Consider the following 18238-nt stretch of genomic DNA (forward strand, 5'->3'; position numbering starts at 1 on the left):
CTCTTCATGAGATATACCTATGTTAGCACTTACTCTTTCAAGACTCTTCAGCAGCTTAGGAATTTTTTTTTTTTTAAACAACAAAGAACCCACTTGGTTTTTGTACCTTCACTGGAAATACCTTTGGTGAAATCTTTGTTTTCCACTGAGTTGTTTTTTTTTCCACTGAGGTTTTAATTCTCAGCATTTCTTTTTCAATGTAAAGACTGACAATGTAGTTTCAAGTTAGAGGAGGTGACATGGTAAAATTTTCATAATTAGATCCCACCACAAATCTCTCACTTTCCAAAATCTGCATTAAATTTTCTGCCAATGTGGAATGTGCTAAAGAACTACTCCTAGATGTAACTAAACATCTCCACAGGGTAAACAATGGGTAAAAAAAGTAGGAAACCTCTCCTTGAGTTATTGAAAATAAAGGTTTGTCATTTCATACCAGTCTCCAATAAACTGTGATAAATTTTTCAGTCAATCTTTTTTATGAATATAATATAAACATGGCCACTTGTGCAGGTATGATTTTCAAAGTTGGGCATTAGGTTATACACTGTAGCTACTGTTTAAAAGTATAAAACTCATATGGCAGGCAAAGATGACAAGTTCCTGTGGCAAACCTTTTGACTAGAGTCTCTGGGCTAAGAAGAGATGAACTATTTTGACCTACTCTTCATTACAAGATCCAGTCTGCTGACTGCTAATGAGGAGCCACAAGAGGGGGTGCAAATACTCTTGTTAATTGTCAAGCCTGCAAAATGACAAAGCATCTCTTGCCTGAAGTGATCAGCTCCTATCCTGGGAAGAGAGTCAAGACCACAGATTTCTCTCAAGACCACAGTTTGAGCTGTTAACCTTTCAAAACCAAATCCTATTTGGGGCTCCTGGGTGGCTCAGTGTGTTAAGCCTCTGCCTTAGGCTCAGGTCGTGGTTTCAGGGTCCTGGGATCGAGCCCCACATTGAGCCCCACATCAGGCTCTCTGCTCACAGGGAGCCTGCTTCCCCCTCTCTGTCTACTTGTGATCTCTGTCTCTGTCAAATAAATAAATAAAAACCTAAAAAAAAAAAAAAAACAAAGCCAATTTAGTGTTTTGTGATTTCTGTTTCTACATGGATCACTTTCTTGTTAATTGATGCCATTTGCCCTTGTTTTATTTCACCGATTAAAGTAAGAACTAATAATATCTAAATGTTGGTATCAAATGAAAATAGCAGTCTCTCCTTGTTGTCTTCTTTCACTCGAAAATAGGAATAAATCATCATCATAGGAAGTCCGGCCATAGAAGAAATTTCCCGCTTTTCTAGTTAATCCTTTTTAAGGAGAAGGCAGAAATCCCAATCAAATCCACAGTATTTTCTAATTTCATATTTCATTCAGTTTTATTTATGTTTTGCACTCTAAATGTTAAAATATCCTTTATGCTTCTCTAAATTACTGTTTTGGATTTTATAAAGTAATAAAATATAACAAAATGCATCAAAGAGAGAAAGTATCTTTGTGGCATACACAAAGGATATATTAAATGTTTCTTTAATCATATATTTATTTTAAATACTTTATGAAATCAATAAATATTTTATCATGATAATGTTCTATCATTGCCCTAGTACTACTCTGAAAATGCTCCTGTTTTAAGAAATATGAGTTGACCTAGATAAGAAATAATTTTACTGCTTATAACATATATTACAGACACAGCTAAGAGTAATGCTGTCTTTGGTTAATTGATCTTAAAGCATTTACTTCTCAGTGTTTTTTAAAACATGAACATAGCTACTTAGTGTTGCTTAAAATAAGATGAAAATTAAAGATAAATATTCCCTAGCCTAAGCCAAAACATAAAACAAAACAAAACAAAACAAAAAAAACCCCTAACTTAGGAAACCATTAAAAATTAACAAAATTAGACTTGCAAACATTCTACTAAAACATATGCTAAACTGTTTTTTTACAGAAGTACTGAATATTCATCGAATTATAATTCATATGATTTTAATTTCTACAATAACTGCATTAAGAATGGGAAAAAGTTGAGATGAAAATAAGGAAACAATAGTTTATAAGCTACCCTTTTGAATTAGGAAGGCAAAAGCATAATAATAGTAACAATATAGCACAAATTATCAACCAAACCTTGAGAGCTATTTCAAGAGAATATTTCACATGAGAGAGCAGAGTTAAAGATAGGCATGACAACTCAATGAGACCCAAATGTAAATGATAAAACCATCGACAAAAGCCTTGAAGGGAAACGCTTTCCCCATCGAGGGATGATTTGTACTGGCCTCCAGGTGTAATATCATGTGCACTGATGAGCTGATCAACAGAACAGAACTTCTACCCAGCTGTAATCAAGAGTGATTGATGGTTGGGACAAAAAAGTTGATTATCATGACAAGTTCGCTGATGCAGAGAAAATAAGCTCTGCTTGGAAAATGGATAAAAAAAACCTGTTAGGAGACTACCTTCTGCAACCTTATTTATAAAGGCATCTAAGAGAAGGTGTACGTTGTATAGACGGATCTGATATCCCCATAAGCCTGATAAGAATAAATTTGTCATACCTCAGTCTCCACAGATTTCCTATGTAAGGAATTTAAAGGCTCACTCAGGCACACTAAAAAGGAAACCACGATAGCTCAATGTTACCTGTGCTATTCCTAAAAGTTATCTCTCTGCTTCTCAAAGTATTACTGAAAATCACACACAGACACAGAAAATTAAACTTTCATAGCTCACCATGCCTCCATTTGCCCTGCCCCTTCCCTCCTCCCAAGGAATAAACTCCCCAAATGACTGCAACCTTTACCACTATCACATTCAATTAACATCAAAACATAGATTTGGACTGAGACAACAGATCCCAGAGGCAGTATTTTGCATTTAAAATGAGGTTTGGCAGGCTTGAAAAAGGTAAATCTGGGCCAGAATGTTGGGTGTACTACAGTGTTCTAAAACAGACTTAGATTATACAGAAATCTAGAGAGTCTGAAGGAATACATCCATTTTCTCAAGTTCTGGTTCCAATGTCATCTAAGAAGTTCTAGCACCATAATCCCAATGCAGCGTGCAATTTATAGCACGCTTGGCACAATTTCAATCTCCCTAAACTGGCAATAAAACCAAATAGCCACCCTTAAACTAGTCATCACAAGAAAGTTTTAGTGTGGAGGTGGTAAAATGAATGGGTATGTTCATTTCATCTATAATCTCCTGGCCATGTGAACCCTTGAAAAAGGTACAAAGATTCTGGTTTAATTAATGCAGACAATAGGACTCAACAAGAGACAGCACAGAGCAACAGAGCTGAGGAAGCCAGGATACAAAGAGCCACAAAATCCAAAATGACAGAAGAATAGATGCTAATAGCAGTTAACTTTTTCTTAAATTCCTTTATTTCTCTGCCCAGGAACAAATTCCTCTACTGCTCTAGTTTCCAGGGCCATGGCAAAACCGATGGTATATTAAGTGCTGAATGAACCATAATGACATGTAACAAAAAGGACAAGGGAGGGGCCCCTGGGTGGCACTGTCAGTTAAGCAGAGGACTCTTGATTTTAGCTCAGGTTGTGATCTCAGGGTCCTGAGATGGAGCCCTGCATCTGGCTCCACACTCAGCAGGGAGTCTGTTTCTCCCTCTGCCCCTCTCTTTCGCAGCCCCCCCACGATTATGCTATTTCTCTCTCTCTCTCTCAAATAAATAAATAAATCTTAAAAAGAAAAAAGAAATGCACATCTTGCTTCACATTCTTTCTCCACTTTCTGTCCTTTCATGCTTTGTCCATGCTTAACACTCTTCTGAAAACTCTGCCTTCAGTAGGTGCTGTTGGATGAACAGAGCTCAGCACAGATTCTCTCCTGCTTCCTTCAATATTTAGTATAGCCATACTGTTCTTTAAGTGATTCTCAATTTTGAAAGGTGTTTCTACACTCCAGCAATCTGTACTTCTAGCAATTTAGCAATGAGCGTATCCACCTTGATTAACTTCTGTATTGAGTGTAGAACTTAAGTGACTAGTTGTCTTAGCTGAGAATGGTCACTTGATGCCAGTGCAAACCTCAAGATAAATTTCTCTTAGGGCATGTCACCTGATATGGCAAATAGAAGCCTATGCTGGGAGTTATGAGCCCTGTTTCCAGCCCTACCATTTGTTCCAACAGCTTAGACACCTTGGAAAAGTCAACTAATATTCTGACCTTCCTTTTTTCCAATTCTACAATCTCTAAAATGGAAAGAAGGACTTCTTAGACATCTTTAAGTCCCATACACGACTGTTCTCTGAGGTGCTCACAGTAGTTCATAGAAATACAAAGATCACTTTGATTCCCGGAAGTTATATAACACATCTACTCATAATATCTTAAATCAACTTCTCTTTCTAGAGAAAATGGTCAAATTTTCCATGCGTAGGAGAATCTGATAGAAGAGTGAATTTTATTATTTTGTTTCTCTTTGTTTATAAAGAAAAAAGCCCAGAGGAATATAGATTCTTTTATAAAGAGTTCTCTTTTCTCGGTCCCTTACCCTTCATCCCATCCACAGATGAAACTCTGGAATATCAAAGCCTGATTCAGAGAGTCCCGAAATATCTCAGTGTTGAAGTTTTATTTTTAAAAGCCTGCCAAAGAAGCACGATGCTTAAATAGGTTCCTATGCTCCTGACTGGTTCATTTTCTCCTGAAATCGCTAAGAGCCAGACCCAATATTTCCTGCCTAGTCCTTCAGTTCCAAGTTTTGTTTTCTGAGAATTCCTGACAGAACTGTAGACTCCATTCAGGAAGCAGAAGGTAGTGAGGCTGAGTGATGAAATGGGGCCCAAATGCACACACAAAGCATAAGCCCTTCAAAAGGGACCTCTCAGGCCCTTGATTCAAAAGCAACCAAACCTACAGTCCATTACTACACGCCCCAGAGCTAGCTCCCGACACAAGGGTGACATGACAGTGCAACTAAACCTCATTAGGCCCAGACATGTCTCTTCATACACAAGCTGAATGGCCCTGTCACAGAGTACTTTTGAAGAAGAAAAAGCACCCCATGGGAATGCCACAGTGCACAGGCCAAAGTTCTAAATAGCCCTGGGAGTCCTGAAGATGAGCAGGAGCCACTCTCTTAGGAAAGAGGTATTTGTTTCAAAGCTGCCTGAAATTTAATTTCTGACTGGGTTCCTCAGAAAATCTTTTGGGACTTAGCAGCAGCAGCAACAGACTTAAAGAAACTGAGAGTTTCTAAGAAATGCAGCTTTGCTCAGGACAAGGTAACCCTGCAGTTTTTAAAAGGTAAAAGGTAAAGATACAGGAGTAGTGAGAATTTCAAATCAACCCCAAAATACATTGAACACAGGCACTTCCAACAGGGTAGATCCCTTTAAGTACTTTTCTTAAGGATAGATATTTTCCAACTTCAGTATTTCTTAGAATTAATTTACATTCAGAGAGCAAAACAGTGATAACCACATTATTTATCCTGTAACATAAAAATGACCTTTCCTTTCATTGGCTATGCAGTTTATAATCCAGTTGCCTGCATGTTCTGTTTTATAATCCTTACTACATGGCATAAGGAATGGCTATTCATTTTATTTTTTAATTTTTTTTCAAGATTGTATTTATTTATTCATTTGAGAGAGAGAGAGAGAGATTGAGCACGAGCTGCGGGGAACTGCAGAGGGAGAGGGCGTAGCAAACTCCCTGCTAAGCGGGGTGCCTGACATGGGGACTCGATCCCAGGACCTGGAAATAAGGACTGAGGTGAAAGCAGACTCTCAGCCTTCCGAGCTACCCAGGAGCCCCTGGCTATTCATTTTAAATAAGGTGATTACGCAACTTATAAATTCGACAAAGAGCCCCAGGACACAGGGCCAACTGAAAAACGGGCAGATCTAAACAAGAGGTTGTCTAATTCCTGATCCAGTGATCTTCCTGCCATTATACTTAGCTTCCCTGGATGTTGTTTTTGGGTTTGGGGTTAGATGCACATCCCCATGCATAGACTGATTGATTGATTGATTGATTTGTCAGAGAGAGAGACAGCACGCACATAAGCAGGCAGAGTGGCAGGCAGAGGCAGAGAGAGAAGCAGGCTCCCCGCTGAGCAAGGAGCCCTTGGATGCGGGGCTCAATCCCAGGACCCTGGGATCATGACCGAGCCGAAGGCAGTGGCTTAACCCACTGAGCCACCCAGGTTCCCCCCCATGCACAGATTTCTATTAACCCTTATCCTAGGATATGCAATAAAATGCTGAAATCCGAATGAGACAACGGTATCTATGAACTCTCCTGGACATGTTTTGAGACACTAGACACTGCCAGAAATAGGCAAGAAATATTTAGAAAATTTTAACTGAGGCCTTCAAAATGGAATTTATAATTTAGGACAAAATATGTGTGTGTGTGTGTGTGTGTGTGTGTGTGTGTGGTGTTTAAGTCATAGTAGAATAGTAGATGCAACAATTCCTTTTTAGCTTATAAAATTTAAGCATGCTTATAAAGGAAATTTGGAAAATAAAAGTAGAAATAAGTAGGAAGAGTTCTTCAACTCCAGCACAACCACCATTGGTTTTTTTTCTCTCCCTCCATGCAGTATTTCCTTTAAATATCAACACCGCCCAGAAGACTATAGATTAAATATTTAAAAGATGTGTCTGAAGTCGTGATATTACAAGAATTTAATTATCTAATTTAGTCATTTGGTAAGAAAAATGTTCCTTTTCACAACTTCATCATTATATTGTTTCATTTGGTTACAGAAGTTAACACAGATATAAATTAAATTCAGACATATTGGTTAATTTTACTACATCCCAGGGTGCTAAAATATAGAAAAACAACAGTAATTTCTATTTTATAATTCCACTGAAAAATGTATCAATTATCTCAGTGATAATCCCAAGGATCCCCTCTGGAGATCTGGGCGCCAAGGATTGTGACCTTCTAATGAGGTAGTTTTCCCTTCTCCTTTACAAAACAGCATCTCATTGTAATTGATGCCTAATGGTCCTAAGTCATAAAGGATATGTTGCTACTATATTATCATTCACTAATTTGCATTTGTACTTAAATTTTCACCATGTTTATGATTCAATCATGTGACTGAATATGGGTGATGCCATTGGAAAGTACTCACAAGCACTGTTAGGCAAGGCCTAGCCCAGGCTCTAGAGGACTTTCCCCAGCAGATGACACATCCAGTTAATTCTGCGAGGGAAGGAGCTCCCAGGCCCCCCTCTCCAGGAGCACACAGATCTCTAGCCACACCATTACTGTAGGATTGGCTGGAGCCTTTGGATGGACTGGCTACTCGGCCTAGACCAGATGGTCAGGAAGAGTGACAAGAGTGTCCACAAGAGAGGACACTGACTTTGCTGGCCAGTGGCCAGTGACTGGCTGGGCGGCCTTGTATGTCTCCTATATTCTCTGCTCCTCAGGTTCCATATGGGAAATTAGAAACTTTTTCTTCTGTCTCTAACATATTATGAAATACTATTGTCGGTTAACCATACTGACTTTTAGATGCTACAACTTAATGATTCTTTGGTTTGGGGCCTGAGATCTTCCTTTCCACTCTATAATAGTCATCAAACAATCATTTGACATCTCACTTAATAACATTACATCCATGCTGGTCCTGCTATAAATTGTCTTTCAAAGGTACACTTAATAACTTGCTCAGTTCAATGGTAATTTATGCTTATTTTAAGATGCTGATAAAATAACGACAAATTACAACCTTCTGGTCTTCAGTCGGGAACTTTTTGCATAACCCTTATGTGTGTTTCATGTAAATGTCGAGAAAAGCTCTCTCTTTTTTTTCCAAAGAAAAAGCCTTTATTAGGAGAAAACTATCTCATTTAAGTGCATATAGTATAATATGCCATTTAAACAGATTTCTGCAGGGCCAAAAATAGAAAATGTACTGTACAGGTATTACATAACACCAAACTACACAGGTTATAATATGAAGGGTTAAAAAATATGTAAAACCATAGAGGAAAAGGAAATTGAATTTTCATGATACAAAGATGAAAAGAACTACAAGTTATTATTTTCATTGGAAGGGGAAGAAGCTTTGAAATGTAAAAAGGTTCATAAGGCAGAAATACTTTCCTATGTGATTGAGGATGCATCCAAGCACACAAGTGAATTACAGTGTTACTTTTCCAAAATAATTCTAGGTTTAAGAACGGAAACAGGAAGATAATTCCAGATTCACCTGGAAGAAGCAGATGCAGTTTTGGGGAGATTAAGAAGTCTTTTCTTGGGTTTAAAATGGTCAAATATGAGATATATCTATATGTATCTATCTAGAAAATATTTGTATTTACTCTTAATGTAGATTATTTTCTTATATGTGAATGAATGGATGATAAATCCAACTGATCATGGCACTCAGTAGTAAATATTTTATAAAAGTAATATTTGTGGACATGACCAGTCACTCATAAACGAATCTCATATTTCCAGAACATTAGTTCCCCTTATTGACATAAGAATGCTACAGAGACATTTTTTAAGTGTCTAAAGGAATTTCTGCTCCTGTACTTCAACTTTACAAAAATTATATTTTGTTTGTAAATCATAGGTAAAGGGTTGCCCTGTCATTTATAAATTTAATAACACTAGGTTTTCACATTTTTTAAAACGGCAATTTTAAAAATTAGCACTGCATAGTGAATTTTCATTTGAGAATCAAGATAAAAAACAAGCAACGAATTCAGACGTGTCCAGTTTATATAGAGCAATGAAGCTATACTGGGTAATTATCTGATAAATTCAAGTGGTCATAAAATTCAGTTCAAACCTAAGCCAAACATCCAAATGAGTATCTGTAGCAGGCAGAATAATGATATTTAAGACCTAATCCCTGGAAACTATGAGTATGTTACATTATATGGCAAAGGGGGATTAAGTTAGTAGATGGGATTAGGTTGCTAATTAGCTGATTTTAAAATAGAGAAGTTATCCTGAATCATCCAGATGAATTCGCTGTGATCACAAGGGTCCTGAAATTTGGAAGAGGGAGGCAGAAGAGTGAGCGTCCGAGTCATTCAATGTGAGAAGGATTCAACTGGCCAATGCTTGCTCTAACAATGGAAGGGAGTCATGAGCAAAAGGGTAGCCTCTAGAAGCTAGATAAGAAAGGCAAGAAACTGAATTCTTCCCTGGAGCCTCCAGAAGGAACATAAGCCTGCCAACCATGTGATTTTAGACCAGTGAAACCCATTTCTGACTTTTACCTCCAGAAAGATAGGATAATACATTTATGTTGTTTTCAACTACTAAGTTTGCCATGATTTATCACAGCAGTAATTGAAGATTAATGCGGTAACCATTATGACCCAGAACAATTAGTCTAAATTCTCCAAATACCTTGGCCAGTTTCCATGTCCCACATGCCATACACACCTGAAAACTATTTTAAGAATGAGAATCAACTGTGCCCGATAAATACATACTGATTTCTATATCAACTTGAAACTTCATTGGCAAAATAAATTGTTATTCTCTCTTATCAAGGAAATAAAATAAGATTACATTTTATAAAAGACATAATTGTTCTGTATGTTATTGTTAATGCATAGCTGGTAATAATTCTGAAGACCTTAAGCATGACTTTGATATCCATCAACAGGATTAGAAACACTCAAAGAAAGAAAAGAAAGAAAGAGAGAGAGAGAGAGAGAGAGAGAGACTATTTTCTTGAAGTGGTGAGTGACCCACAGCTGGACCTAGCCTAGATATGGCAGATGGTTTTCTTAGATTTAGCGGGAAACTGGGGGCAATGAGCTTGAGATCTCTTTCTGATTCCCAGTTTACAGGATTTTCACTTAACACAGAGGAGAAAATATTGACAGTGAAATTGTTGGCAGGAGGAGATATTGAAATAACCCCTATTAGATGTAAGGAGCTGACAGCACGGCTCCTGGGAGACTTTTGTTTATTATCTGATCAGTTCCAAAGTGAAATATCAATAAGATTTAAGAAGGAAAGAAATCAAGAAAGATCTACTTAAAACAGCAATTACAGAACTATATGATCGTTCACTAAATGTTCAGAAATGATCAAAATCGCAAGTATTGAGTTCAGAACTCTTATGTACAGGTCAAGAGGACTTTTTTTTTTTTTTACTGAAAGAGATTATTATATGACATTTATCAGTTGGAAAGATTTTTTTCTTAATAAACTATGACAACTTTCTTAAAATCCAAATCAAATCAAAGCACTCCGTATTGAAAAACAAACAAAACAAAACAAAAACCAAAAACCTCTCTTTAAATAAAATGCTATATGTTCAGTGTATTCTCTTTTTATATCAGCAAATACTGTTTAGGTGATATGCAGGCAGTCTACTTTTTTTTTAAGCCAACAGAAGAAATGTTATAAAACTACCTGAGGATTGTACTAATAGGTATGACTTCATAAAACCATAGCAATCCTTACACAAAATGAGATGGTCTCACAGAATGAATTTATTTGTTTATAAAAGACAGTTTATTTGTTACATTTCTTTTCTGTGCATGACTACCTCACATGCTTTCCTCATTACCAGAGCACCTAAAGGACCTGCTTGCCTAGAAAGACTAACAATCTCCAGCATCCAGATCATTCTGGTGGTCTTCTCCACATGGTACATCCACTTAGGGCAAGATAACGGCACCTCGGAGGTCGGGCAACTTTGATAGGATGGGGTCCTCTGTTTGCCTAGAATATCTACACTTGAGCAGTATTCTCTTCCTAGTCCGTCCAAACCAACACTCCTTCTCTTTTCTGGACCTCTCAGGACCAACTCCACGCCAAAGGAGGTTGGGGAAGGCAGGGAGTGTTTTTCACATTGACCACAAGCCAAAATGAGCTTCACTGTGATGAATCCAGAGATTTTGTGATCCTTAGAAAGGTATGGAAGATATGAATGACTCTCTGCAAATAATTTGCCAAGCACTGGTCAGGTCCACAAATGTCTCCTCACTGTCATTTTCTCCACTTAAGATTTATTCATCAGGGGCTTGAGTGCTTGGAGATCTTTAAGACTCCCTATTAAACTGCCAATACTTCTAGGGTAATAACTCGAGAACTCTAACACAAACATCACTAAGGACACAAGGGCTGGTCTGGAATTGGGGACCACCAAGGCAGATTTTAAAAATTACAAAGCAAAATGTTGGCCTTGAAAGATAATTTGGGACTTATATTAGAGGCATAATTTATTTTAAAAAGTCTTGGTCCTAAATCTGACTATTCCCCAAAGGGAAAATATATTACCTAAATTTAACATTACCACAAGATCAAAAATATATAGAGAGAGATATACCATTAAACTGCAAGTATAAAATACTGGTAACACATATGTTTCCATAGTAAACAACCAAGAATAATAAAATAAACTCCAAAATTAAAGAACATAAGGAGTTAAAATGTTATCTTCAAATTTTGACACTCTCAGTTATTGGAGAAAAATGTTTAAGAAATCTCTTCTGCAAGATTAGAACAGCGTAATACATTTTTTTTTCAGTGAATACTAAATGGTAAACTTACATCGGAATTAAATCTCAACTGGCAAATGTTGCATGATATGATTTGCTTTCTTCGATGAGGAAGAGGAACCCCGAATGTATGATTTATTACAGCTTTCTGAATCGGGTCCATCTGTAATGAGAAAGAAAATAAAACAAATAGAAATAAAGCTTGTCAGTTCCATTGGAATGTTGCCTATTTCATTAAAGAGCCAATCTGTACAGCTTGAATCTACTGTTCACATTATGAAAAACATTTTTATTCTAGGAAACAGCATTTCTACTTTCTTGGAAAAGAGACAATAAGCTCAAAGCTCAGTATGATAAGAAAATGATAAAAGTACCCATTAGAGTTTGCATATTAACTGTTTTTCCCATTTTTGATCAACAATTGTCTCAGTTTGATAATACTAAAATATAATTAAAGGTTTATCAAAACTCAAATTATTGCAAATGCCAGCAATCTTACACAGAAGTGAGTCTATGCCATTGCCCCAAAATGAACTTATAAGTAGACTTGGTCAGATGAGTAGTTCTGAGAATAAATTATGCACCATAATCCAACATTAACCTTATGCTACTTTTGGTTATCTTTTCTGAGTTAAGAATATAGTAAACAAATCTTACTTTCTAAGAATTCAAATGCATGGAGCTATCTATTCATTCAAAAATCATTTGTGACCATTTACTATAGCCTGCTCTCCTATGGACTTACTATTTGAGGTTCAGAGAGTCTGTACCAAACCAGTTTATCTTTCTCCATCCCATATTCCCAGGATAGGTCAAGTGACACCAAAGACATAATGTCAGCAACTTGGCTCTGATAAAACTCACCAGCTTTGTACTACTGTCCACATCAGTGGTTCTCAACTGTTGGAGTCAGATAAAAATTTTGATCTGCTTCTTAATACTGGTGCAACGTCTTTGCTTATCTGTGTCTCCTAAGGTGGTGATGAGGTTCAAAAGTGATAATTCATAAATCTACCTAATCATGAAATCTACCTAGTGCTAAGCACATTATAGTGTAAATAAATTTTGGCTATTATATTTTCTCTCTCACAGCACACATGAAGATCAGAGCCTCACACTCCTATAATCATTGTTGGCACACGACTAATTTCTCACATGGCCAAGAAACATTTCAAATAAATCAAACATTACACATATGGCCATGACTTCTGTTGGATGCCTGCAAAGTTCAGAACTTTAACTCTCATCAGACATGAAGTTCTTCCGAGAGTTCTCAAAATGGGTTTGGATAGCTCAGAAATAATATGACACTCAAAAAAAAGCCAAGAATGTGTCTGTGAAATGACTCTCTAATATTAAGCCTCTTTGATACACTGTACTTTATTAATTACCCTAAACAAGTCATTGATAAATTCCATCTCTTTTGTATTTCAAATTATCAGAACCAGTTCATTGATAGGTTGTCTTCATAGTAAGTAGGAGGAAGCTTCTGTCTACAAAGTCACAATTTCTATTAGGTTGTCTAGGCACTCCTAACGCACAATAAAAATAATGCACTCAGCATTTATTAAAAGTGTCTTTTATGTGCTAAGCACTAGGCTAGATGGTTTATATATTAAACAGTTACAATGATAAAGAAGAACTCATGGGTGTAATCATTTTTACCTTCCATCATCACGTGACATTTTTTTATTTGATGTTAATCCTTTCCCTAATTCTGGAGGAAACTCAGCTATCCCTTATTTTTCTGGTCACTTCCAAGTATTAGTAAACACTAAGAACCCCTCTCTCCTTACTAATGAATTTTATCATACTTTTAAAAATCATATCATACTTTTTAAAACTAGTTTTAGTTAGGTATAATTTATATGTAATAAAATTTAGCAATGTTAGGTGTAGAATTTGATGAGCTTTGGCAAATACACATAGTAGTAATATTACACAAAACATTTCCATCACCTGGGAAGGTTTCCCACTGTCCCTCTCAACACCTGACTCCCACACCCCATTTCTGAAATCACTGGTCTGCTTTCTGTCACTATTTTTTTGCCCTTTCTTCAAGATCATATAAAGGAATCATGGAGCATGTGTGTTTTTTTGTGCCTGACATTTTTATTCAGAATAATTCTTTTAAGATTCATCCATGCTGGGGGCGCCGGGGTGGCTCAGTGGGTTAAGCCGCTGCCTTCGGCTTGGGTCATGATCTCAGGGTCCTGGGATCAAGTCCCAAATCAGGCTCTCTGCTCAGCAGGGAGCCTGCTTCCCTCTCTCTCTCTCTCTGCCTGCCTCTCCATCTACCTGTGATTTCTCTCTGACAAATAAATAAATAAAATCTTTAAACAAAAGATTCATCCATGCTGTTGCATGAATCAGTAACTTATTCCTTTTTATTGCTTTGTATTTCTTTTTATTTTTATTTTTTTTTATTTTATTTGTATTTATTTTGTATTCCTTTGTATTTCTTTGTATGGATAAATGACAATGTGTTTATCCATTTGTCAGGGGATGAATATGTGAATTGCCTCCAGTAAATTGTATTACCTTTTCAAGTCTTAACACACAGTCTAAAGCTCATTCCTAAATTCAGTTTGGCATCTTAATTCAGACGTTAAAAACTAACTTAAAATTACATTCTCCCTCTTAGACTAGACCTACTCTCAGTAGTATAAATAACAGTATGAAAAGTCACAGGCCATAGTATACAGTTCTTTTCTCTTTATATATTTTTCTTTCAAGTCCCTTACCTCTACCCCAGCTAATCTTCCAAACGTGCCTCAATCCCATCTCACCCCCATTTCCTTAGAGCCCAGCGGAAGATGCAGAGGCTTGAGAAAGGCTATATACTCCAATAGCCTTCATTTTGCTTCCCCAGATCACTTTTATAACTTTTTTAAAGATGCCATCACAATGCTGCTTGGACAACAATCACAGGGAACACTAGGGGATAATTTGCCTTTTAGCCAGAAGCTAAAGAAGTATTAAAAGCAGAAAGAGGTCACGGACTCAGAGAGAGTTGCTTCATCATATGCTACTGCATCTGCTCGGTGCATAAATGGGAACCATTTCTATTTGGGGATAAGGTGAATTATGTCTATAACCCATTTAGGAATGGGTTATTATAAGAAGTCCTCTTATAATGATACTATAAAATAAGAATAAATTATGCATTTATATTAAAGATGTTCTCTGAAAATGAATAGTGCTGAATTTTTATCATATATTAGTGAGCAGCATATTATTTTGGTCTTTCAGGAACACTGGGAAAGCAGTCACCATATTCAATCCAGATTTGTGTAGGAGGTGTTTTGGAACTAGACACTTAATGCAAATGTGGCATATTCTCTAGATTTAATTTTTTTATTTGCATTGAATGATGCTCTGATCACTGTGAGTACAAAAATCAAATTTCAAGATGCAAAGTAGTGTATTTTTCTTCAGAGACAATTTTATTCCCCAGTATACTTAAAAAAAAAAACACACCCACTTAACTGAATTATATGTCGAAGATGGATTTAACAAACTATAGTTACACCAACAAAAGTAATTCTCTTTATCATTTTAGAAATCCAGTACAATGAAATGGTAAGTTTAATACCTTTATTGATGAGCATGAATCATATTCACCTTTCTAATATCTACATCTCCAAGTATAAGTAAAACCACTTACAACAAAGAATCATGAAAGGACAAAATCTCAATAATAACCACTTCTATCGTTACATAGTTAATTAAATGATATCACATGGTATGTAACTAAAAGTAGCACCTATTATCAATCAAGGGGACACACACGCACACCAATACACAGACACACATACATAGCCACTTTGATTATTTTGTCAAAACATATCATTTGCCATTATAATCAAACATTTTGTTTAAAAAGAAAATCATATGTGTTGGTTTTACCCACAATAGGTATGTGCTGCCAAAACAATGATACTTTATTGTGTGTATGCATATTATCATTAGGAGTTTTTCCACAGAATCAGTCTCAAGTGATGCCAATGGGTGTAGGTAGGAAAAAGTGTTCTTGGGTCAAATAAATTGCAGGAAACCTGGATAGTACAGCTTAGACATTCACAGCACACAATAAAATATTAAATTCTCTGAGATGACCTGTAATAAAAACATCTGTTTTGAATAAATAATTTCTAAAATAATATAACCAAAACTTTGGTTTTCTTTGTTTTTAAATTTAGCATCCTTGTTCAATGCATACAGTTTGGAAAATAATGATCCAGTAATATAGACCAACACAAGAATATGAATGAAATATAAAGCCTTCAAAAGAAAGTAAAGACACCAAACTAAAAATGTAACACAGAGAAATCAGATCCATAAAAGCTTTGATACATTTCGCTTAACTCAGACAGCCTAGAATTAACTAAATTAAATGGTAAAATCTTCTTGTTATTGTAATACATATTTATCTAATTTCTGAAGTGGGGTATTCTAAATATATAATCCAGCCCCCCAAACAAACAAAAGTAAGAATGATACACTACCTATTGATATGCTGATCCAAACTCTAGCCTAAAATTCAATTTCAAACTCAGCCTATGGCCTTATTTAAAGCCAAATGAATATGTTTTTCTTCATTTCAAGCTTAAGCATCTTTGCATTTCTATCTCAGGTCTTGCTTTTCCTTCACATCTCCTTTGGGCATTCTGCTAAATTGATTTGTAAATGAGTATACAAGGGACAGCTACAGCTCAAGATTCCCTTCTCTAGGATGCCCATTGTATTTTCTGAAGATAGAGGTTAGCCCTGAGTTTACCTTTCCTGCTCTAAGAGACTTTCTCTTTTTCTGTTCCTCTTATTATTGTGTCTTTCAATTTTAAAATCAAAGAATAAAAACTGAAATGCCAGGAAGTTTAGAAGTTCAGAAATATAAAGGTTGTCTCTTCCAGGTGGTATTTCTATGTAACAATGGTCAGTAACGATAACTCTAAAGGTTACACTCACAGGAATTTACTGAGTGTTTTTATGGTTATCAGCGTCATTTCCATCCTATCAACTTACTGAGATACTCTCACTGCCCCTCGCCTACTATCACACACTACTACGTGGCAGAGCCAGCTAAGATGCACAACCGCCCACTCTGCCCCCTGTCTCCCTCAGGTACCACCATCAAGCTTTGTGATACCCATTGTCCTGGACATTCGTGACTCTAGTATTAGGTGACACTGGGTTGAGGCCCTGGTGACTTTACTATTCCAACTATGAGTTGGAAAAATCTGAGTTTATATTACTCACATTCACACATTAGAACACACTAATAAAAAATCCTAATTATCTCAAGCCTACAACAAATTTGTTCATTTGAAACATATGCAATGTTGATCTTTTTCTTTAACTTTTAAGTGGACATATAACTTATATTAAAAAGTGTATACATCTTAAGTACATAATTAGTTGACTTTTTAAACCTGTGCATACTTCCATGGTATCATCATCCTAATAAACATATAGAACATGTTCAGCAATCTAGAAGGTTCCAAGAATGGAGGCACAAATGTGGGAGTCCCCAAGCCACCTGCACTTCTGACTATATGGCTATAAATTTGGGGGTTACCATGACTCCTACATGTTTGATAACTTGCTAAAATGATTAATAGGACTCAAGAAAACACTATACCTATGGTTAAAGGTTCTATTATAAAGGATATAAATCAGGACCAACCAAACGGAGAGTCCCAGAGGGGAGATCTGGTAGAAATACTGAAAATGGAGCTTCCATGTCCCTTCCCCAAGAAATTAGGATGCGTCATTCCCCTTCCCAAAACCTCATAGCTAAGAAATCTGCCCCAAACCTTGCTCTCTGGAGTTTTCACTGGGGTTTCATTACATATGCATGACTGACTGAAATACTGGCAAAGTGAATTAACTCAATCTCTAGTCCCTTTCCCCTTCTTGGAGGTCCAGACTGGTATTACCTGCTCAAAGCCCAATCCTCTAATCAATGGTTAGTCTTCCTGGTGACTGACCTCCATCCCAAGTCATCTCATTAGCATAAACTCAGGTGTGATCCAAGGTGGGCATGATTCACAAAGCCTCTCATCACTCAGGAAATTCCAAGATGCTAGAGGTTACAGAAAATTTAAAAACTGAGGACAAAGATAGCCAAATTCTTTATTACACAACCATTGTATATCTTTATATTTTTGAATGCATATCTTTGCACAGTTGTAAGCACAATATAGTATATTTTCTCTTTTTTTATTTAACAATATATCATAAGAATACTTACATTTAAACATCAGTTTTCATATTTACCAATTAAATGGTGGCATAATATTTCATTAAATAATTGTACCATAATTTATTTAGTTTATTCTCTGTTGTTGGATATTTAGGTTGTCACAGTTTTAAATAGCCCTGCCCAGATCATCTATATGGGTGCAACTTTTATTAAGAACCAGAGTCTCTTAGAACTGGAAAGAATCTGAGTGATTAGATTTTGCCTTCTGATTCTACTGACAAGCCCACTAAAGCCCAGAGATGTTTCTACCAGGAGTAGAAAAGGCACAACAATCCAATTCTCCACATGCCAGTTTTAGGTTCTTGTAGCTATAATATATGACAGCAAGTCTAATCCTTCCTCTTTCCCTTCAAGTAGGAAGTAACAAATGGTTAAAATGTAGTCTAAAATGTTGCTGCTCTTATTTGCTGACTGTTCTCAAATCTTTCTAAGCTTCTATGTCATTACCTTTAAATGGAGTGATAATCATGCTGCGTTATTATGTACAATGAATTATAT

General features: G+C 36.3%; 1 protein-coding gene across 2 annotated transcripts in view; it reads right to left on the reverse strand.

The window, feature by feature from the left end:
* The window catches only part of ZNF385D (zinc finger protein 385D), a 297961-nt gene that overhangs the window by 111761 nt on the left and 167962 nt on the right, over positions 1–18238 (reverse strand). For both annotated transcript variants that reach the window (XM_044252540.1, XM_044252541.1), the window contains one exon: positions 11528–11638. In XM_044252540.1, the coding sequence (XP_044108475.1) occupies positions 11528–11638 (111 nt within the window). The remainder of the gene's footprint in view (positions 1–11527; positions 11639–18238) is intronic.

The sequence above is a fragment of the Neovison vison genome, chromosome 6, assembly GCF_020171115.1.
Source record: "Neovison vison isolate M4711 chromosome 6, ASM_NN_V1, whole genome shotgun sequence".
NCBI lineage: Eukaryota > Metazoa > Chordata > Mammalia > Carnivora > Mustelidae > Neogale > Neogale vison.